This window comes from Lutra lutra, chromosome 13, assembly GCF_902655055.1.
Source record: "Lutra lutra chromosome 13, mLutLut1.2, whole genome shotgun sequence".
Taxonomy (NCBI): Eukaryota; Metazoa; Chordata; class Mammalia; order Carnivora; family Mustelidae; genus Lutra; species Lutra lutra.
The window spans coordinates 59,118,106-59,142,638 of NC_062290.1; the positions used below are offsets into that span (position 1 = coordinate 59,118,106).

The following is a 24,533-nucleotide window of genomic DNA, read 5'->3' on the forward strand; positions in this document are numbered from 1 at the left end:
TTAACCAAATCAGAAGAGACCCCAAATCGTGGGAGGGAGAAAGGGGATAAAAAGAAGTTCAGAAAAAAAAGAAAAAAATTAAAAAAAGAAAACAAAGAAAAAATATAAAAAATATAAAAAATATAAAAATAAATATAAATATATATATATGTATATATATATATATATATATATATTAGATAAACTAGTTTAAAAACATTAAAAAAGAAAAGGGTAAAAGTTTAAAAAAAATTAGCAGAAGAAAAAAAATAAAATAAAAAAAAATTAAATTAACCACAAGACTAAAGAATCATGGGGAGAAAGCCATGAGTTCCGAGCTTTGCTTTCTCCTCCACTGGAATTCTGCTGCTCTCCTTGGTAGGTGAACTTTGTCTTGTCTGGATTTCTTGTTGATCTTCTGGGGGAAGGGCCTGTTGTAGTGATTCTCAAGTGTCTTTGCCCCAGGCGGAATTGCACTGCCCTTACCAGGGGCTGGGCTAAGTAATCTGCTCAGGTTCGCTTTCAGGAGCTTTTGTCCCCTGAATGCTTTCTGTAGAGTTCCGGAGGACGGGAATGAAGATGGCAGCCTCCCAGTCTCCAGACCGGATGAGCCGAGAGCTTGGGGCCCCACTCCTCAGTGCGCCCTCAGAAAAAAGAGCGCAATCACTCCTGTCTCCCTGGCCTTTGGCCGTGCTCCGAGCTCACCCAGCCTGCGACCGGTTCAAGGTAATCCTGAGCTGAGAGCTCACTCCTCGGCTCTGTCTCTGTAGCCAGCTTCCCCAGTCTAATACCTGTGAGCTCTGCGACACTTAGACACCCCCGATCCTTCTGTGACCCTGCGGGACCTAGGGCCACGCTGGCCCTATGTGGGCTTCACCCTGGTTTAGCCTCTGGAGCTATGTCCCTCAGTGGAGCAGATTTTAAAGGTCCTGATTTTGTGCTCCGTTGCTCCGCCATTTGCCGGGAGCCGGCCCCTCCCCCAGCAGTCTGTCTTCCCATCACTTTGGATTCACTTCTCTGCCGGTCCTACCTTTCAGAAAGTGGTTGATTTTCTGTTTCTAGAATTGCTGTTCTTCTCTTCAATCTCCCGTTGGATTTGTAGGTGTTTGCAATGGTTTGATAAGCTATCTAGCTGATCTCTGGTAGTCTCAGCCTGCTACTTCTCTGCCATCTTGACTCCTCCCGTCCAGGTTCTTTTTGATACTACACTGTATCCACCCTCTCCAACCATGCTGAATATCCTTCTGTTTGCTGACCTTGGCATAGAAAGATCAACAAAGGGGGCGTCTGGGTCGCTCAGTTGATTAAGCCTTTGCCTTTGGCTCACATCATGATCCCAGGGTCCTAGGATCAAGCCCTGAGTTGGGCTCCCTGCTCAGTCGGGAGCCGCCTTCTCCCTTTCCTCGCCACTCATGCTTTCTTTTGCTATCTCTGTCACTCTCTCTCAAATAAATAAATAAAATTTTAAAAAAGATGCTTTCTCTCGTTATCTCTGTCTCTCTCAAATAAGTAAATAAGTAAATAAAATCTTTAGAGAGAAGGAAAGAAAGGTCAACAAAGAATTAGCTGAGGTTTCTTTTCCAGCCCAGCTGTTCTGTGACTCTGTAGAAACTCCCACAAGCAGGAGGCAATTATCCTCCGTTGGAGGGGTTTAGACAGAAATCTGACCACTGTTTAACAAAGCATGTTTTAAACATCTACTTGTATGCTTATTCATTCAGTGAATCTTCATTCAATCCAATGCCTAATGCTGAACTAAGTAGTAGGATACAGAGATTTAAAGGGGAAAAAAAAAAAAAAGGAAAGATAGGGTCTCTACCTTTAAGTATCTCTTTGTTTAGAAGGAGAAGACTACAGTATTATAAATAAATAAGATAAGTGAGTTGAATGTAAACCATGAGACATAGCAGTGGATAGACTAAATCTAAAACATAATGAAATGATGAGAAAACAAATGAATTACTGTTTATTCTGCAGGACTACAGGCCCTGGCTTTCTTGTTATGACTCTCTTCTATGTCATTTAGGTATTCTACTTACCATTCCTAGATGGAAATATTATTCATTGGCTAAACTCCAGATATCTTAAAGATGCAGTCTGTCAGGGTGCATGGGTGGCTCAGTGGGTTAAAGCCTCTGTCTTCGGCTCAGGTCATGATCCCAGGGTCCTGGGATCGAGCCCGGCATTGGGCTCTCTGCTCAGCAGGAAGCCTGCTTCCTCCTCTCTCTCTCTGCCTGCTTCTCTGCCTACTTGTGATCTCCTTCTGTCAAATAAATAAATAAAAATCTTTAAAAAAATTATTAAATTAAAAAAAAATGCAGTCTGTGAAGAGGAGATAGAAATTTTTTTATGTGTGTACCCAAGACTTGAAGTCATATGGTTAGCTGAATCTACTGGTAGCTGTCATGTTTCATATTATACTATTTGATGACAGGGGGATAAATTGTGATCGTTTGGAATTTTAAAATTCCATTATTCCTAAAGTAAAAAGATGCCAAATAATCTGACCAGAAATTACAGAAATTGGCCAATTATCCTTCCTCTGGCAGCTCTCCTCACTTTTCAGAGATGGAAAAATTTTAGTCACATGCATTATGTGACTTGGGTGAAATCACCTAGACCTGTTGATCTAGAATGACTACAAGGGGCCATTGCTGAGTTTCTCCCACTAGCACGTGGACTTAATTGAGTTGGGAGTTTGGTGGTGTAAGGAAAGAGGGCCTAACTAATCTGCTAGAGACTTGTACTCCTAAAAATCATCTCACTGTTTTTCTTTCTTAGCTGGAAAATTCCATTTGTGATTGAGTTCCCACTATTGAGCAAGGAGATACTTGCTAAGATCCTCCTAAATCTGATTGCCACCTGACCAATGGCCTTCTTCCCTTTTTCTAGCTTCCTCCTTCTTCTTCCTGGTTACTTACTTTTCAGTGTGCCTCTTTTTCTAGTTCCCTCTTAACAGAGCTCATTTTCCTTTTTAGTTTCTGCCATTTCCTTGTCTAAACTAATCTCCAATCTTCCGTAGCTTTAACCCTTATAACCTGAGGTTGGATTACATCAAGACTGAATAAGAGCTAACTTTTTCACCCTGGCATTTGAATAAAAATACTAGCACTGTTAGATAAAGGCTTCTTCTATTTTGACACTTTTCTTCTACTACCATCCCACCAAGGGCTTGAGTAGAGTTCCCCTCAGTAGACTGTGGCTTTTGTACCCTTCTTTCTTTACTGACTAGATTAGCTTTGCACATCCACAGTAGATAGCTGAAAGTTCAAAAGGAAGTATGGGCCTCCCTGCTCAGTGGGCAGTCTGCTTCTTCCTTTCCCCTGTGTGTGCTCTCTCTCTCTCTCTGTGTCAAATAAATAAAAAAAAATCTTTTTTTTAAGATTTTATTTATTTATTTGACAGAGATCACAAGTAGGCAGAGAGGCAGGCAGAGAGAGAGGAGGAAGCAGGCTCCTTGCTGAGCAGAGAGCCCGATTTGTGGCTCAATCCCAGGACCCTGGGATCATGACCTGAGCCAAAGGCAGAGGCTTTAACCCACTGAGCCACTTAGGTGATCCAATTAATAAAGTAGTTTAAAAAAAAAAAGAATTGTTCTAAAATGATACTGTATATGCCTTAATTTATTAATCCTCACAATAACCTTATGAGTAGATATTATTATCATTTCAATTTTACAGATGAGGAAAATGAGTCTCAGAGAGGTTAAGTGATTTCCTCAAGGCTACATAGCTGGTAAGTGGAGAACTGATATTTAAACCTTGGCAGCTTGACTCAACTGCTCATGTTATTAACCACTGTTGGAGGCTACCGTGATTTTAAACTCTAAGTCCAGTTCACATTTTATAATACCGAGTTGCCTTGCTTCACCAAGATGTCTGGCCCTTTCAGTTCAATTATTTTACCACCCACAGCCCAGCTCTGATCTCAACACAGGTCCCTGTGAAACCAGGCCTTCAGTCAATAGGCTGTAGACTCAACCCTTAGTTACCAAAGATGGATGCATTTTCTAGTCACCAGAGGCTGAGGTAGGTATTTGTGCCCTTGAATTCCATAGTCAGGACCTCTTCAACTAGACTGTCTTCTAGACTCTCCTTGTCTAATCTAATTTCTAGCCTTCTATTGTTCTAACCTCTCATCCATAATTCACATTTTGTCACTCTTGTTTCAGCCAAACAGAAATAAACTTTGAGTTAACAAGTAATGGGGTAAGCAATTAGTCATTCCAGTCTTTTCTCAACAGTAGTCACAAGCCCTAGCAAATTGTTTTTTTTGTTGTTTTTGTTGTTGTTGTCGTCGTTGTCATGGTCGTTTTGGTGAATCTTGAATTAATCTTTTATTATCCAATCTGAAAACTGCCTGCCTACCTTTATTGTCTCAAATATGACTGACTACTTTCTTTTGTTAGGCTTGTCTTCTGTCTCAGACTTTGAGTTTCTTCTCCTAAATGGTTGTGCCAACTGACATTTCAACCACTTTTCTCCTCATTCCTATTTTTCCTTTTTTAGACGCATCTTCTGAAATCTGACTTTGTAGCCTTGATTCCTCTTCCCTTCCTTTTGGAAATCCTATTTTCTTTTCTCCTTTCTCTTCTTTCATGGAAGATGTGATATCAAACAGACTAGATGAAGGTTAGGTGAAGTTTACTCCTGCCCCCACTTTGAAGTCTCAGTCTATCTCCACCAACTCAGGCTCTGAACTTTGGGATCTACCTGCTTTACTTTACTCTTAGACTCAAAGAGGAAGGTATGTATTATTTTGTTTGCAGAGCCTGGACTCCATGTGTATCTTGGGACTGGTGGGCTTAGAGAGAATAGCCCTCTGCATCCAGATGAGTTGCTGGAAAAACCTATTAGATCCTTGGTAAATTAAAAAATAATCAGTAATATCTAGGACTAAATTTAATAAGCAATATAAGATTCAATAAGAAAATATTAGAACTTCATGGAGAGTTACATATTTTTTAATAAATGGAGAGGCTGTGCTGGTTGGTTGGGTATAGTTAGAGGGGCAAATGGCATGGGAGAGACTGATTTTACTTATTGCCTAAGCTGATTGAGTATGAACATAGTATATTAGCCTACTCAGGGGTTAAATAAGCTCAACACTGGTAGAAATACCAGTGCTTCCCTGATACTCTGCCCTAATCAGGCAACTATCTGGGCCCCTAAAAAAGTCCCTCCACAAATTGCATAGGCCAACTAGCAACTCTAAATCCTAGATGCAGCTAAATTATCTGAGCCATACATGTTCCACTTCTTCAAATAACGTAAGCTATAATGGTTAACTGAAGCTCTTGTATCACAAGGTTGTAAATACGCCACTAACTCGTCAAAACAAGACCCAACAAAAGATCCTATCAGTTCCTTTCAACTTTACCCATCTTCATTCACGTAATCCTAGTAATCACCAGAATTAAACAATGTGAAAGAAATGCACTAGTTTGGTAGAACATACTAGGGGTGCATAGCTGGATCATAAACCTAGGCCAAGGAAGACTCATAGATATTGCTAGCAAAATAACTATACAGATAAAATAATAATGCACCAAAGAGTGGCTTCTCAGGGATACACCAACAACTATCTTCCTCACAGGGATATATAGTATGTCACTAAGTAGGGGACTAACAGTGCAAAAATGTCAACTCCATGCCACTTAATCTGTATAATCTCTCAAATCCTGGGGTAAAACTAACTAAAAATCCCAGTTTTACCTTTCCTATAATTTGTGCAGATCCCTGAACTTCCTCATAATTCTCTATTTTTGTACTGCCCAATGTGCAGATTTTGGCCCATTAGGTATTTTCTATAAGAAATTTACTCATGTTATAACTTCTTGATTTTTAGCATTTTTGCTGATGGACAAAGGAGGAATAAGATATGTGAAGAACCATGAAAGTCCCTGCCTTATCATTGCCTTATAATCTCCTCAGCTATATTTGAAAAGTCTATGATCTAAACAACAGGTGTTGCCGAGGATGTGGAGAAAAAGGAATCCTCGTACACTGTTGGTAGGAATGCAAACTGGTCTAGTTGCTCTAGAAAACAAACAGTATGGAGGTTCCTCAAAATTAAAAAACAGATTACCCTGGGGCATCTAGGTGGCTCAGTCAGTTAAGCGTCCAACTCTTGATCTCGGCTCAGGTTTTGATCTCAGGATCATGAGTTCAAGCTCCACACTGGGCTCTCTGCTGGACATAGAACCTACTTAAAAAGGGGCAGGGGCTGGAGAGTAAAACTATCCTACAATCCAGCAATTGCAGTACTGGCTATTAATCCAAAGAACACAAAAACACCAGTGCAAAAGGACATATGCACCCCTGTGTTTATAACAGCACTATTTATGGTAGCCAAGATATGGAAGCAGCCCAAGTGTCCATCAACTGATGAATAGATAAAAAAAGATGTGGTATACATATACAATGAAATATTATTCAGCCAGAAAAATAAACAATGAAATCTTTGCTATTTGGAACCAGAGATGCTAAGCAAAATAAGTTAGAGATAGACAAATACCATATGATTTCACTCATATGTGGGATTTAAGAAACAAAACAAATAAGCAAAGGGGAAAAGAGAGAAATCAATCAACAGACTCTTAACTGTAGAGAACAAACTGATGGTTACCAGAGGGGAGGTGGGTGGAGGGGGATGGGTAAAATTTGTGATGGGGATTAAGGAGTGTACTTGTTGTGATGACATTGGATAATGTATGCAATTGTTTAATCACCATATTGTATGCCTGAAACGAATATATCACTGCATGTTAACTAACTGGAATTAAAATGAAAACTTTTAAAAAAGTCTATGATCTTATGCTCCTGAGAAATGTAATATCATTCCCCAGACCTGACTGTTTCTCCCATGGGAGGTAGCTCTGCCTCTCAGTCTTGAGGAAACTGGACAAAATTATTCTGAAGTTTATCAGAAGAGAAAGAAGAAGAGCCAAGAAGACTTAAAAAAAAAAAAGACTTGCTTCCATCAGAAAGGATGAATACCCAACTTTTGTAGCAACATGGACGGGACTGGAAGAGATTATGCTGAGTGAAATAAGTCAAGCAGAGAGAGTCAATTATCATATGGTTTCACTTATTTGTGGAGCATAACAAATAACATGGAGGACATGGGGAGATGGAGAGGAGAAGGGAGTTGAGGGAAATTGGAAGGGGAGGTGAACCATGAGAGACTGTGGACTCTGAAAAACAATCTGAGGGTTTTGAAGGGGCAGGGGTGGGAGGTTGGGGGAACCAGGTGGTGGGTATTAAGGAAGGCACGGATTGCATGGAGCACTGGGTGTGGTGCAAAAAACAATGAATACTGTTACGCTGAAAAGAAATTTTTTAAAAAGTATATAAATAAAGAGATTTATAGAATTAGTACCAGAATAGTACAGACAGTTCCCAAATACCCATATCAGTACCCTCTGTTGTTATCTTAGATTAATATAGCATGTTTGTCACAATTAAAAAAAAAAGACTTGCTATCCTGTATTAAAAGTTACATGATTTAAATGAAACAAGATGGGATTGGGAGAGAGACAAACCATAAGAGACTCTTAATCTCAGGAAACAAACTAAGGGTTGCTGGGGGGTTAAGGGGGAATGGATAGGGTGACTGGGTTATGGACATTGGGTAGGGTATGTGCTATGGTGAGTGCTGTGAATTGTGTAAGACTGATGATTCACAGACCTGTACCCCTGAAGTAAATAATACATTATATGTTAATTTTAAAAAAAGTTACATGATTTAGTGGCACCAAGGGAGCCCAATTGGTTAAGCATCTGACTCTTTTTTTTTTTTTTTAAAGATTTTACTTATTTATTTGACAGAGAGATCAGAAGTAACAGAGGCAGGTAAGCGGTGGGGGAAGCAGGCTCCTCGCTGAGCAGAGAGCCCAATGCGGGGCTCGATCCCAGGACCCTGGGATCATGACTTGAGCTGAAGATAGAGGCTTTAACCCACTGAGCCACCCAGGCACCCTTCTTTTCTTTTTTTAAAAGATTTATTTATTTATTTATTTATTTGACAGAGAGAGAGAGAGAGAGATCACAAGTAGGCAGAGAGGCAGGCAGAGAGAGGAGGAAGCAGGCTCCCTGCTGAGCAGAGAACCCAGTGCGGGGCTTGATCCCAGGACCCTGAGACCATGACGGGAGCTGAAGGCAGAGGCTTAACCCACTGAGCCACCCAGGCGCCCCAAACATCTGACTCTTGATAACGGCTCAGGTAATAATCTCAGGTTGTGAGATCAAGCCCCACATTGGGCTCCATGCTAGGTGTAGAGCCTACTTGAGACCCTCCCCGCCTCCCGCTGCCCCATCTTTTAAAAAACAAAAGTGGAAAGGTTGAATTAAGATAGTCGAGGAGCAGGAGACCCTAAGTCTTGTCCCTCAAATACAGCTAGCTAGTTATCAAATCATTCTGAATACCTGAGAAACCAATCAGAGATCTGAGAAAAGAAATGCTGCAAGTCTACAAGTAGAAGAGCCATCTACCTTTCGGAAGGTAGGAACTGCAGAGACTTGAATCAGGGGTGATACAGCTGAGGATATGGCAGAGAGGAGGGAGTCTGCTTACAGAGGCTACTGCAAAGTATTATAAATAGTGGAGTGCAGAATTAGAACTCTTAGAAGTCTGCTACAGTGGGGATGTCCTGGCTTAAAGGTGCTTAGGTGGTGAAACATTCCAGAATGTGACAGCATTGTCTCAGGACCCCAGGGTCAGAAGAAGAATGGGGCGTGCCTGAGTGGGGCAGAGTTCACAGATGTAGGAGTTGGGAAGCAGGCTGAAAACACTAAGTCTAGGTGCTGTCTTTCTGCTCTACATTGCCATAAACTGTGAACTGTTACATGGTTGCACAATCACTTTCCTGGGAGGGGTCCAGCAAAAGGCAGAAGGTAGTGAGACCCTCCTCCCTCCCCCAGGAGGAACAGTGGAGGTCTACTCCATAGGAATCCATAAAATTGGGGGTTTTGAAATTTAGTCACAGGCCTGAGATAAAAACAACTCAGTCACAGGGCAGGTGAACACAGAGTTCTGACGGAAACCAGGGAGACAAGAGTGATGGATTGCTTTTCTATGAAGGCTCACTGAAGAATGGGGGGGGTGCAAACTTCCAGCTTGGGGCTAGAGAGTGGGGTGCCACCATATTCACCCCACCCATCAGTGCTGAAAGCCTTCAGGAGCAAAACAGTGCTACAGAGTGGAATCCAGATTTGCTTACACTGAGCCCAGCCTCTGTGCAAGGGAGGCACATTTTCAATAGGGCGAGTCCATCTGAGAATCAGTGCAACAGACCCCTCTGCCAGAAGACCAGCACAAACAACTGGATCACACCAAGTTTACTGATCACAGAAGGTTGCAAAGTTTCAGCTCCTGGGGAAAACAGTGTATGGTATTCTTTTTATTTTTATTCTTTAGTCTTATAGTATTATTTTGGGGGTTATTTTCTTATTTATTCAATTCTTTTTTATTCCTTTTTAATTATTATTTTTATATGTATGTTATATTTTTTATTTTTGTTTCCTTTTAATTTATTATATTTTATGTTTATATATATGTAAGTTTTACTGTCTTATTTTGGAACCTATTTTCTTTCTCTCTTTCTTTCTTTCTTTTATTTTTTTTGTGGCAGCAAAGCAAAGTTTTGTGTTGTTTTGTTTTGTCTTTAGCAAAGTAAGGTTTATTGAGTGATGGCAAAGTGACAGTACAAAGCTCTTGAGGAGGGGGAGGGGAATCTAGTTTCCTTTAACAAGAGTTCTGGGCCAGATTCCCAGGCTTCCCAGAGGAATTCTACCAAACATTTAAAGAAGAATTAATGCTTATTCTTCTGAAATTCTTCCAGAAAATAAAAATGGAAAGAAAATGTCCAAACTCATCCTATGAGGCTGGCATTACCTTGATCACAAAACCAAGCAAAGATCCCACTAAAAAGAATTACAGACCAATATCCCTGATAGACATGGATGCAAAAATTCTTACCAAGATACTAGCTAATAGGATCCAACAGTACATTAAAAGGATTATTCACCATGACCAAGTGGAATTTATTCTTGGGTTGCAGGGGTGGTTCAACATTTGCAAATCAATCAATCAATGTGATATACCACATTAATAAAAGAAAGGACAAGAACCATATGATCCTCTCAATAGATGCAGAAAAGGCATTTGACAAAATATATCATACTTTCTTGATAAAAACTCTCCACTGTGCAGGAGTAGAGGGAACATACGTCAATATCATAAAAGCCATATATGAAAGACCCACACCAAATGTCACCCTTAGTGGGGAAAAACTGAGAGCTTTTCCCCCAAGGTCAGGAACATGGCAGGGATGTCAGCTCTCCCCACTGTTGTTGCACAAGTATTGGAAGACATAGCCTCAGCAATCAGACAAGAAAAAGAAAAGGCATCCAGATTGGCAAAGAAGAGGTCAAATTTTCATGTTTCACAGATGACATGATACTCTATATAGAAAACCCAAAAAAATGCCACCAAAAATTTGCTAGAACTGATATAGGAATTCAGCAAAGTCACAGGATATAGAATCAATGCACAGAAGTCAGTTGGATTTCTATACACTAACAATGAAACAGAAGAAAGAAAAATCAAGGAATCGATCCCGTTTGCAATTGCACCAAAACCCATAAGATATCTAGGAATAAACCTAACCAAAGAGGTAAAGGATCTGTACTTTGAAAACTATAGAACACTTATGAAAGAAATTGAGGAAGACATAAAGAAATGGAAAAACTCATGGTTAGGAAGAACAAATATTGTTAAAATGTTTATGCTACCCAAAGCAATCTATACATTCAGTGCAATCCCTATCAAAATAACATCAGCATTTTTCACAGATCTGGACCAAACAAACTAAAATTTGTATAGAACCGGAAAAGACCCCAAATAGCCAAAGGAATGTTGAAAAAGAAAACCGAAGCTGGAGGCATCACAATTCCAGACTTCAAGCTCTATTACAAAGCTGTAATCATCAAGACAATGTGGTACTGTCACAAACACACACACACATAGATCAATGAAACATAATGGAGATCCCAGAAATGGACCCTCAACTCTATGGCAAACTAATCATCTTCAACAAAGCAAGAAAGAATATTCACATAGAGAAAAGACAGTCTTTTCAACAAATGGTATTGGGAAAATTGGACAGTCACATGTAGAAGAATGAAACTGGACCATTTCCTTATACCATACATAAAAACAGACTCAAAATGGATGAAAGACCTAAATGTGAGACAGGGAACCATCAAAATCCTGGAGGAGAACACAGGCAGCAACCTCTGTGACCTCAGCCACAGTACCACAGTAACTTCTTGTTAGAGACCTCTCCAAAGGCAAGGGGGAAAAAAAGCAAAAATGAACTATTAGAACTTAATCAGGATAAAAAAAACTTGCACAGCAAAGAAAACAGTCAACAAAACTAAAAGGCAGCTTGTAGGATAGGAGAGATATTTGCAAATGACTTGTCATATACTTAATACTTAACTATATAAAGAACTTATCAAACTCAACAGCCAAAAAAAAAAAAATCCAGTTAAGAAATGGGCGGAAGAGATGAACACGACATTTCTCGAAAGAAAACATACAGATGGCCAATAGACACCTGAAAAAATGCTCTATATCAGTCATCATCAGGAAAATACAAATCAAAACCACAATGTGATACAACCTCACCATGGCTAAAATTAACAACTCAGGGCAAAGGATATTGGTGAGGTTGCAGAGAAAGGGGAACCCTCTTACACTGTTGGTAGGAATGCAAGCTGGTGCAGCCACTCTGGAAAACAGTATGGAGGTTCCTCAAAAAGTTAAAAATAAACTAACCTCTGATCTAGCAATTGCACTACTAGGTATTTATCCAAAGAATATAAATATTGTGACCAGAAGGGGCACCGGCACCCCAATGTTTATAGCATCAATGTCCACAATAGCTAAATTATGGAAGGAGTCCAGATGTCCACTGACAGATGAGTGGATAAAGAAGATGTGGTATATACATACAATGGAATATTACACAGCCATCAAAAAATGAAATCTTGCCATTTGCAATGGCGTGGATGGAACTAAAGGGTATTATGTCAAGTGAAATAGTCAATCAGAGAAAGACAATTATCATATGATCTCACTGGTATGTGGAATTTAAGAAACAAAACAGAGGATCATAGGGGAAGAGAGGAAAAAGGAAAGCAATACTAAACCAGAGAAGGAGACAAACCATAAGAGACTCTTAATCATAGGATAAAAGCTGAGGGTTGCTGGAAGGGAGGGGATGTGGAGAGATGGGGTAACTGGGTGATGGACATTAAGGTGGGTATGTGATGTAATGAGCATTGGGTATTATATAAAACTGATGAAGCATAGGCCTGTATCTCTGAAACCAATAATATATTATATGTTAATTAAATTAATTTAAATTTTTAAATGTTTAAAAAAATAAAAATACAAGATAGAAATACACACAAAAAAATTTTCATAACACAATAATGGGGTCACTATTTTTTTTAAGATTATATTTATTTGACAGAGAGAGCACAAGCAGGGTGAGTGCCAGGCAGTGGGAGAGGAGAAGCAGGCTCCCCACAGAGCAGGGGGAGCCCAATGTGGGAGTCAATCCCAGTATCCTGAGATTATGACCTGAGCTAAAAGCAATTGCTTAACCAATGAGCCACCCAGGTGCCTTGGGCTCACTGTTTGTAATAGTTCATAAAACACTTACGCATTTTGATGTGATGGTTTTGTCATGTGTTATAGTTATCAGGTTCACTACTACCAAACTGCAGGTCCTTGAAGTCAGGGACTGTGTCTTACTCATCTTTTTATCCCCCCACAAGATCAAACACACTGGCCTTTGTACAATAGCTGCCTAATAATGATGTATTGATTTAAATTTCATTAAGTAAGTTTAGGAAAAGCTGCCTTGGAAAGAACCTCAAATACCTTAAAATAAGGTCTTGGGATTGACTAATTGGAGAGGGCTGGGTTTCTGTGCTTAGCAGTGATGTTGGTACAGCCATCCTGTTGTCTGTGGTGACATCACCTAGGATTATTACTGAGAGACATTCACGGTACAAAACACCTCGAAAGTTTCTGGTCCTGTTGCCTCCAGAACGCTTTAACACTTGAGGATTTCCATTATTATTGTATTTCTTGATTCTTCTAATAGAGACAAAAGCCCCATTTGTAGACATAATCCTCCTCAGTGAGAAAGTGTGAAGATCTAGTGAAGTCTTCACTAGCAGCCAGCATCCCAGGCTGATCATTAGAGGATTATCCTTCTCATCATTTCTTTCCTCTTTTTCAGAACAAGTGAGATATCTGCAAGCTAATAGCAGAGAACTCAACTCTACCTTTGGATATCCCGTGAGTATCAGGCCTCTAGTTACTTCAGGGGTTAGTTTTCTCCTCTAATATTCCCCTTTGTGAGTAGGGCAGGAATTCATTGCAGATGTAGATCCTACAACATAGGTTCTACTTTCTTTCAAGCTCCTATACAATGAGGGCTGGTATAGTGAGGGCTCAGAAACCAAAATTAATTCTGGTGACCTAGGCTCAGGAGAGAATATATCTCAGATTTTGGGTTTCATATATAACTTCTAGAAAAGAAATATTGTAGTTTTTTCTTGCACAAATGAAGTCGTAGTTCAACAATCTTTTTTCCACTTGGAGATCTGTAATAATACACAGATCTAACAGTGGAATGGTTTTTCACTGTTTTCAATACATCTTAATTTATTTTACCAGTCTCCTATTGATGAACATTTAAAATGTGTCCATTCAGGGGTGCCTGGGTGGCTCAGTCAGTTAAGTGTCTGACTTTTGGTTTTGGCTCAGGTCATGATCTTGGGGTGGTGAGACTGATCTCCACATCAGGGCAGAGTCTTCTTGAGATTTTCCCTCTCCCTCTTTCTCTGCCCCTCCCCTGGCTCATGTACACACACACTCTCTCTCTCTCTAAAATAAATAAATAAACCTTAAAAAAATAAAATGCCTCCATTCATATCCAGGTGTCCCCTCTAAAAAAATAGTCCCCAGTGTTTTGCTATGATAAAGGGTTCTGAATGAACACCATTAATCATAAATTTTGTCACATTTGTGTGAATATATCTTTTTTTAAAAGACATTTTTGTTTTAGAGAGAGAGAGAAAGTGCAAGAGCAGGAGGAGGGGGCAGAAGGGGAGAGGAGGGGAAGCAGACTCCCTGCTGAGCGGGGAGCCCAAGGCAGGGTTCTATCTCAGGACCCTGAGATCATGACCTGAGCAGAAACCAAGAGTTGGACGCTTAACCGACTGAACTACCCAGGCACCCCTTGTGTGAATATATCTTATGAAAATTTCCTAGAAGTGAATTGGCTGGGTCAAAGGAAAAACACATTAAAAATTGTGATGCATATTGCCAGACTTCCCTCTAAAAAGATTATATCTACTTATATTTCCACTTACAGTAGAGACTGCTCATTTTTCCATATTGCTGCCAGACTAGGTATTATCAATCTTTTTCATCTTTGCCGGGCTCTTGAATGAAAAATGATGTTTTGTTATCTATCCTTTCTTAATTTCAAGTGAGTTCAGTAATCTTTTCATGCTAATTAACCTTTTATATTTCTTTTTATGGAAACTACCTCTTTGCCCATTTTCTATTAGGTTGCTCATTTTTCACTTACTTATTAATAACTCATAAAGAGATATATATTTCAAATTCATATTCCAGCACTTATCCTTGCCCACTGCTGCTCCCTGTAGAGAACTATTCATTTTACTTTCTTGTATATTCATCAGTGCTTCTTTGTGTAAATAAAGCAAAGCTGCTTTCTTAAACTGTTCAGAAGCTTTACAGATATTCTGGAGATGTTTTCATAATAACTTTTTCCTTCTTTTCTTTTTTCACCTGCATAGTATTTCTTATGTAGATTTAGCATAGTTTATGTAACCAGTTTCTCAAAATTGGCATTTGGGTTGTTTCTAGTCATTTACAGTTACAAGCAATGTTTTTATACACGTTATTTTGTGCATGTACAGCTATATCTATCTATCTATCTATCTATCTATCTATCTATAGCTGTAGGTATATAAATACATATATAGCCATACATATTTGTAGTCTCTCTAGGACATTAGTTTATGATTTCTGAGTTAGAGAGGTTCTGGATAATAACAGTGTTCAGGGTATGGCCATGGGAGCAGATTTTCTTTCCCCCTTTCTATCTTCTAGACATATATGAGAGACATTATAATGCAATAAAACTAGATTTTGACATCAGATCTGAGTTTGAGCACAGCTCTACTCCTTACTAACTTTGCATCTTTAGTTATGTTTTTTAACCTTTCTGTTCTTGAGTTTCCTCATCTGTGAAAAGGGCCTAATTCACCTTACATGGTGCTTGTGGGAGTTAGACATAGTTGTGAATAATACTGTCTCTCTTTCTGCAAGAAACTATTGCTTCTTGAGGAAAGAGTACAAGTTTCATTCATCTCTGTATCCACAGTTTGCATCACAATGTTTGGCACATAAAATGGCATTTGATAAATTTACTGAATAAATACCTTTTCTTATGTATTTAACAACCATTTCATATCCATGGCCAATTACTGATTTTTCTCCTGTTCTCTACTCTTTTCCAGTCGTATTCCTTTTCTTCTTCTCAGCCTCTAACTTCTGATTCCCATTGTGGCCTTGGCCTTATGTTCTCCTCTATTCCCTCATTTAGCCAACAGTCAGGTTTTACTACCTAAATAAACAGCCCAAACCAAAATCCACCACCTCTATCATGCTTAAATTTTGTCACCTCTGCCAAAAAAGAACTGAACACCGAAGAAATTCATAGTTAAACAGATGTTCTACATTCTTTAGATATTCCTTCTGGTTTGACATAGAACAGAACATTCTGGTTGCCAAGTTAGTAAAGAAAAACTGATATTTCTGTCTTGATATAGAATCTGCAAGGCTTTTGTCTTTGTTTACTAAACAAATGCTACCAAGTGGGTAGAAACCTGAAATACGATAATTAGTTATAAAATCAAATGGAAAATCAGTAGTGAAGGCTTGCTACTTCAGTAAGGCTGAAGATCAGAAAAGGTCTTTGGTTCCAAGTTTCAGAACCTTCTGTACTTAGACACTGAAAAATTTAGAGTATCTCATGATCAAAGAAAGCTATTTCTATGTTAGAAGAACATTTTCTCAGGGTTAGAATGGCTAATAGAAATCATTTAGTTAGAACTTCATTCAAGACAGACCTATGAGCTTCTCTGGGATAGATATTGTTTAATTTTTTTCAGCCTCTACTAGTATAGCCCAGAATAGGGCTATGAACAGAAGAAGCCTTGAGAAATCTATAGTGTTTGATTGATTACAAACTAGAAAATCATAGAGAAAACACCAAGGAAATCTTAGTTGTAACTTGGATCTCTAAACTCCTAAGGTCTATGACTAGCTTCTCTTCCTTAGGAAAATAGAAAGTCATGTCTTGACCGAAGAGCCTATCTAGTCTTCCTGGGCAAGTTTTAGACTTAGGACTAAATGGTTTTCCAAGAGAAGGTCTCTGATGCTTTCCCAAGGCAGAGTCCAGCAAGATTCTTCATACTTGAGCAATATTTATACTCCAGGACTGCATGTGGATTTTTTCTCTTGTTTTGGCCTTCTAGATGGAGGAGGTAGGGGAGAAGCCTGTCTTTAGGAAATTGTTTGGTTAAAATTGTTATTCTTTTGCTTTTCTTGAGCTCTTACATTCAAGCTCTGACATCTTAAGTCAAATGATCGAAGACCCAAAGGTAGAAAATAAGATGATCCTGTCAACATCTTGAAGTCAGAATTGAAGAGGTAGCAAGTTCCCATTTTCACTCAGCAAAATCCTAACTCACATGTAAACCAAAACTATTCAGACTGTCAAGACAGTTAAAAGGCAAGTGACTTCCCAATGCTGACAGGGATCAGTATGGGAATCTTCAGTGGGCTCAACTTGAAAGAGTAATTTGCTTTTGGCACCTGATATCCTTCAGCATTGAAAACAGTACATAAAGGTACACCAAACTGAATTTGCCAGGCTTAGAAAAACTTCATTTGAGACCTCTGGAGTAGAGCTAATATAAATGGCAAACTTGCCTACTATTTAGGGCTGAGAAGGACTAGTGGGTGAGGTAAGATGACACTGAAGGATCTCTGAATCTATGAAAATAAGGCATTTGGATAGCTATACAAGTGAACTGGGGCTCAGGGGACAGCACAGTACCATCTCTGCAACTGATTGTGTGATCTTTGGCAAATAACCTCAGTGCCTCAGTTTCCTCATCCTCAAAAAGTGATCATACAGTCCTCTCCTCATAGGGTTATTGTGAGGAATAAATAAGCTGCTACATATAAAATGCTTAGAACAGTGCCTTGCATGTAGTAAGTATTCAATAAAGGTAAGCTTTTATTGTTGATTTTATTATCATTTTTCTTTTTTTTTTTAAGATTTTATTTATTTATTTGACAGAGAGATCACAAGTAGGCAGAGAGGCAGGCAGAGGGGGTGGGGGAAGCAGGCTCCCTGCTGAGCAGAGAGCCTGATGTGGGGCTCCATCCCAGGACCCTGGGATCATGACCTGAGCCGAAGGCAGAGGCTTAACCCACTGAGCCACCCAGGCGCCCCATCATTATTATTAATAACATCAATAAACAAAGAATTCCATGCCTCAAAAAAGTCCCATATTGATCAGACTTACCTTCTTGCATTCTCTAGGTCTCCAAGAAAAGTGTGAGACACGGGGCACCTGGGTGGCTCAGTGGTTTAAGCCACTGCCTTTGGCTCAGGTCATGATCTCAGAGTCCTGGGATCGAGCCCCGCATTGGGCTCTCTGCTCAGCAGGGAGTCTGCTTCCTCCTCTCTCTCTGCCTGCCTCTCTGCCTGCTTGTGATCTCTCTGTCGGATAAATAAATAAAATCTTTAAAAAAAAAAAAAAGAAAAGTGTGAGACAAACACTTTTTCCCTCCCTCCCCCTCACCCCATGGTAGAAGAACTAAGACTTTCTGTTTCAAGGAGTGGTCTTGGTGCTTTTTGTTAAAACTGGGAGGTGGGGTCTTTTGTTCCTCTAATTGTGCTTGTTTTCTTTTACTCACAGAACAATACCATCAAGACCTCAAGATACAGTGTCTTTAACTTCTTGCCCCTGAACCTGTTTGAACAATTCCAGAGACTTGCAAATGCATATTTCCTCATTTTGCTATTCCTACAGGTATTAACTTTTGGGATCTTTTCCACAGAGCATTTTGTCACTATCTCTGGGATCTGGTTACATAATCAGTTCTTCTCCCTAAACTGAGAAATGTCTCTTTAAATAACAGGCAAATGGATGGCCTGGAGTGTCTGGGCAATCCTATAGAGTACCTGTGGTCAGGATTAGGTGGGATGAAATAAGTCTCTACAAAAGGAAGGACACAAGATCACTGAATCCCAAGGAAGGAGAGCTCCCCACCATGCCTGCATGGCCACAGTTCAGTTTGACCACAGGAGGTCACATACTCTTCACCCCGACAACAACTACAACTCCATTTCTCATTCATTCCCAGTCTTCCTGACAGAAAGTTAACATGCAGGAATTCTGAGAAAAAGAATGGTTTAGAACATATGAGTACCACCACAGGGCGAGGAAGCAGGGCAGTTCTGGACCAAATTGGGAGAGAGGAATGGATTGTCTCTTTTCCCCTTATGTTGAGGGATAAATGAGGGGATGTGGTTTTCCAATGTCCACTCTTCTCTCCCAGTTCCCCTTACCTCTCACCAGAACCTTCATCATCAGAGGAGAAATAGCCCATCAAGACTATTGTAATGGAGAAAAAAAAAAAAGACTATTGTAGTGGATTTGGGACAGATGGCTGGCAACTTACTGTCTCCTATTCTTTTGTCCTTTCTTGGTGATTTTTTTTTCCTCTTTTTTTTTTTCTTGGTGATGTTTACAAAATATTTATATCTGTATTATATATTTACTTATAATACTTATATTTCCAAAACAGTGGAAAGCAACTAGGATAGTTGAATTTTTTATGAACCTGTGGAAGTGAAAGAGTTTGGGGGTGGGTGGTGCTGGTAGGAAATATATTGTCCTTTAAGCTTTCTGAGCCAAGTTTCTTCCTTTTTCCTCTCACAGTTGATTCCCCAGATCTCCCCCTTGGCATGGTACACGACTGTGATACCCCTGATGGTGGTGCTATCCATAACAGCAGTGAAGGATGCCATCGATGATGTGGTGAAGTGGCTTTTTGGGCTCCTAGTCCTTCACTGTACCTAGTTGGGTTGGGGGGCAAAAAAGGCTTCCCAGAATTACCTAGTGCAAGGAAGAAGCACTGAATGGAAAGAGATGTTTCCTTTCCTTGCTTCCTTATCCATCCCAGAAGAAAATGTAATTCCCTTAGCCTCAAGATTGGTGGTCTATGCATGGCCAGAAAGTAGCAGTGCAAGACCTCTCTCTGTCTTCCTCTGCCACCATTTAGCCCCCTTTCAGGCTTTCTTCCAGCTCCTTTTTAATAACCCACCTCTTCCCTTACTTGGCTTTCTTCAAGTTTGTGCTCATCTTCTTCCTTCTCCCTTTTTTTAATTCCTGTTCCCTTCCTCCCTCTGTCCCCTCCTCCCTCTTTGATCTGTTCTTAGTTTTCTCCTCCCATTTCCACATTCCCCTTCTCCTCTCTAGCTCTCCCTACTTCCCATTCCAACTTTCACTTCTGTAAGGTATATACAGCTAGGAACCCTCTGGGTTTAGAACTCCTTAGGACATAAACAGAGGCCAGTTTCTTTCCTGGTCTTGGAGGGAGAAACTGGCTCACAGTGAGCTGCTTGGCATCCTCTTTGCTCCTTACAGCAGGCCTGGCATAGAACGGTGAGAGTGAAGCCCCAGTACCAAGCCTGCTAGTGGGATTTGGGAAGTCAGACCTCTTGACCTGCATCCAGCTTCCCTAAGAGAGTCCTTCTGATTTTGCCAGGATAGATTTTTAGACCAAAGTTTGTGAGCTTGATGTTACGCTAGCTTTTTAACTCTGCAACTCTTTTAAATCCATAATTAGCCATGTAGTGAAATTTTAGTCAAAACTCAGATGTACAAAATGTGACTTTATTTCTCTACAGCTAAACTCAGTATATCTCACAACTACCACCCCACCATTCCAAACCTTTTTAATGAGAGCTGAAAACTAAATTTGCCAATTCAAGGTAACCCAGTTACTTCTGGGTTAGAATTTACTTTTTTTAGCATAAGCATGCTGACAAATTCAAGATTCCCCCTGTCCTCTTCATAGTCCTGCCTTTTTCCCAGGGAGTAATCTCACCTGGAAGTAGAAGATTCATGGGAGCATCAGGACATATACTTCTATTTGGTTTTTGAATAGAAGACCTCTGTTGCTCTTTCCTTAGTGCATCTCCTGTAGAAGCTTCTGTGTGTTGACTGTAGTGGAGGTATGCTTGAGAATTCTTAACTTTTCCCTGCTCCTACCAAGGTGTTCACAGGGACTCTGGTCCTGTCCATCAGTTTTCATTCTCTCCTCTGTGGCTTTAACTAAGATGTTTGTTCTCATTCCCCCAGGCTTTGGCTTTTGATATTTAAAGCCAAGATTTTGTCTCTTTCTTTTCTCTTCTTTTTCTGACCTTTTTTCCCAGCTTCTCTGAGACAATCAACCTCTTACCTGGTTTTAATGATAGAAAGGCTTAGGAGGTAAAGGAAAATTATAAATAAGGAGTACTACCTTGGGTAGTATTTCAGAATACTAACCTTCTACATGCAGTTTGCTCTATGCCTATTTCCTGAACATTTTCTTGTGTAATTTTAGAAAAGGCACCAAAATGACAATCACGTCAACAACCGTTCTGTTCTGGTGGTGATGAATGGCAGGTAAGTCATAGGGAAACCAGTTTAGGTAGCTCAGTTCTGGGAAAGGGTTGTCTTTGCTAAAGCTTGATGGTGTTGGGTACTTTGGAAAGGTAATTCAGAACAGTGAAAAGAACCTAAGGTTGAACATAAGAATTTGTTTCTAGATCTAGCATACACTGAATTTGCTGTGTGACCTCAGGTCTCTCTGAGCCTCATATTTCTTATCTATAAACGAAGATAATATTCTGTACCTTGGAGGATGTTGCAAAAATGAAAATGAAATAATATATATTAAGGTATTTAGCAATTTACGACATACAAGTGATTATTATTAATGTAGTTGTCAGCATGGAGATATGTGTCTTTAGAACATCATTAGATTCTGGAATGGCTTATTGGCCATTATACTATATAACCTTTGATCAGGTCATATCTTCATTAACAATCTAAAGAAAGTATTGGCTAAAAAAAAATAATAAAAATAAAGAAAGTATTGGTGTTGACTCTATTGCTGTGGTGTTTGGTGATAACTGTCTAAAGTATTGTCAATGAGTCTGTGTTTATATTTGATGATGTCCTACAAAATTTAAGCAATTTACCTTGTCAGGAATATACAGAGGCAGCCATAATTCCTACATAAAACAAAATATGGAGACTATCATAAAAGATACAAAAAATTATTATAAGAATTAATAAAAATGAGAAATCATAACTGGTTAAAGGTATCAAGGAAGACTTTCTGGAATAGCTAATGTCTGTGCTAGGCCTTAAGGAATGGGAAGAATTCAACAAATAGAGATTGTAAAACAGGAAAAAATGACCAGTGTGTGCAGTAACATGATTGTAAATAAGCACGAACATGAAGAATTTCAAAATTGAAGTCCAGTCTTTGTTCACAGTGGCCTTACAGAACCCCCAGGAGCTGTAGTTTTAATCACATAATTCTTCTACGTGAAGTTCTTGGGTATCTAATCCTGTTATTTATTGTTACAGCTCATTCTTATTCCTGGTGGATTATTTCCTCAAGTGTTTTGGTCTGTTGAAGCCTCTCATAAGACACCACCAGAAAAGTCAGTTGTGATTAAAAAGAAAATTTAAAAGAAAGGAAGAAAGGAAATAAAAAGAAAAGAAAAGACAAAACTCAGTGTCTTAGAAATTTTCAGGGCTAAGGAATTACTGACCAAATGGATTTAGTCAAATGAACTCCTCAAGTAGTTTGGGCACTTGGGTTTTGAAAGACTATTGGAGGGGCACCTGGTTGGCTCAGTCATTAAGAGTATGCCTTTCGCTCAGGTCGTGATCCCCCAGGTCCTGGGATCCAACCCTGCATTGGGCTCCCTGCTCAGCAGGAAGCCTGCTTCTCTCTCTCTCCCACTTCCCCTGCTTGTGTTCCGTCTCTTCCTGTCTCTCTCTGTGTCAAATAAATAAATAAAATCTTAAAAAAAAAAAAAGACTAAAATTAAGACTAAAAATAATCTGTCATAGAGTGGTTTTAGGGTGGGAGGTCACAAGTAGGGCCCTGGTTAGTTTTTATAAGCCAGTGTTTAATTGAACACTCAGTGAAGCTGATTGTTCAGTCTGTATTCCAGAAAGTGGCTTTCTTTTTCTAGAATACATAGTTTTGAATAGAACTGCTATTGAAAAATTTGTCTGTCTTGCAAGTTGTGATTTCTGCCATTTTCATTTCTCAATAATTTTGGTTACAAGCACATCATTAGTGGAATTTTCTTTATAAGAATTCTAAATCTTCTGAGTTGAGGTTGTATCCCTCTTGAGGGTTGTGTGTTTGCTTCTGCCACATAACTCAAGGATATCACCTACTGAGACCAATTTGAGGAGTTATAAATTTGAATCCCATACCTCATTAGTCTATACATTCTTAAGGGGGAGTTCTCACTGTCTGATGCTCAACCCTCCAGAGTAAGACAGACAAACTTTCTTGCCAGTGGTTTGAATTTTTTTTAGACTACCCTTTCCCTAAAGGTGTTGCCCTTTCAGAGTCCTGGCTTTATGAGGGGTTCTTAGTTCCAACTCATTGCCTCTCAAGATCCTAAGGCTTCATGTCCTGTCCCTCAGTGGGCTAAATTAAAATTCAAGTCACTAATTATTAAGATTGGCAATTCCTTCCTTCACTCAGAGCAAGAACAGCTTCAGAACATGCTGACTGTTTTGGATTTGAGATTCTTGTTTTGTTTCTCCTGGTTCCTTACTTTGTGGTAAGCGTAGCCTTACTTTTGAAAGAATGTTTGCCTTAGCATATCTAGCATTTCTAAATGTTGGTAGTAGAAAAGGTACCATTATGTCACAGAACTTCAGGAGGTACCATTCACCAAAAAAAGAGACTGTAATGTGAATGGTCTCCTCTGGAGTCAAACCCCTGCCTTCTCTAGCTCTCGGGTTGTGTTTTCTAAACCAAAAGTTAGAATGCAATGCCCGGAAAGTATTCTTATGGCATAACAGGATTTAATATTTTAAACCGGAAGGCAGTATTTTTCCTTATCCTAAATTTGGGACACATGATTGTTATAATGTCCAGGAAAAAAATTGGTAATAGTTTGAAGCTCCTATGTAATAATAAAATATAAGCTGTTAAATCTTTTGGAGAAGCCCAAATGGTGTAGCCCTTCTTGCCACATTTTACTGGTGAAAATCATGGCAGACAGAATGCCAGAGAACTAGCAAAAGTGAATGTGGCATCAAAACAAAGCAAAACAGTTATTCAGATGTTTTTCTGCAAGTCTTTTAGCTACTCCCTTACAAAACTATAAAGCAGATTCGAAAATTAGTAACAAAATAAGTAAAGGTATTGGATTTTATCTGCGTAAAGATGACACTTGAAACCAAGGGAAGGAGGATGTATAAATAGTGGTTTTACAACAAAGTCTTGCATTTGTGTTGTAACATGCAGAGAGGGGTGGCAAAGTTGGTTGGGCCTCCAGCTCTTGGTTTTGGCTCTGTTCACAGTCTCAGGGTTGTGAGAGTGCGTAAGACTTTCTCTCCCTCTCCCTCTGCCCTTCCCCCACAAAAATAAATAATATTGTTAAAAATAATAACAGGCAGAGAAAATTGAATTTGTAAAAAGATTTAAAGAAATATAACCCAGGAATTGGAAGAAAATTGTCTAAAAGAAAGAGTGAATTTATATAAAAGATTTTTTTTTTTGGATAAAAGAAATTTGGCCCTTCTTAAAGAAGTTATCTTCCCAGAAAAGGCATTCTGAGAAAACCCATGCATTTGTGTGTCTGGCAAAGTTGTGATGTATGTCATGCCTACAGATAACAAGTCTTCATTTGAAGGTAAAACAAGCAATGGCATCCAGGTATGCCTTCTCTTTGCCACATCTTTGGGTGCTTAGCATAACAGAATTGTTGCAAAGAGGTAGCTCGTATTTCCAAAATGCTCACAGCACTGTGTCTATCTTGCTTAGTTCTTTCTCAGAAAGATTTAGGGCCTCTGTGCATTTAGGGAAATTGAGATACAAAAAAAAGAAAGGGAGAGAGCCAGTTACTACTATAGAATCTGCTCCTACTGCCATCTGCCTTTTGTAGGAAGTGAGGATTTGAGGGGTCAAAAGTAATCCAATTTTAAGGAAACTTGATATAATGAGCCCTGAGCATTATATGCAACTGATGAATCACTAAACTCTACCCTGAAACTAATAATACACTATATGTTAACTAACTTGAATTTTTTTAAAAAAGTAATCCA

The 24,533-nt window shown here is 39.3% G+C and overlaps 1 protein-coding gene across 5 annotated transcripts in view; it reads left to right on the forward strand.

The window, feature by feature from the left end:
* The window catches only part of LOC125082826 (phospholipid-transporting ATPase FetA-like), a 116,289-nt gene that overhangs the window by 43,769 nt on the left and 47,987 nt on the right, over positions 1-24,533 (forward strand). For 4 of the 5 annotated variants that reach the window (XM_047698635.1, XM_047698636.1, XM_047698640.1 and 1 more), the window contains 4 exons: positions 13,298-13,356; positions 18,090-18,203; positions 19,116-19,214; positions 20,785-20,846. In XM_047698635.1, coding sequence (XP_047554591.1) covers positions 13,298-13,356; positions 18,090-18,203; positions 19,116-19,214; positions 20,785-20,846 — 334 coding nt within the window. Of the gene's footprint in view, positions 1-13,297; positions 13,357-18,089; positions 18,204-19,115; positions 19,215-20,784; positions 20,847-24,099; positions 24,145-24,533 lie in introns of those variants that run through there. The other variant, XM_047698639.1, reaches the window with a different exon arrangement.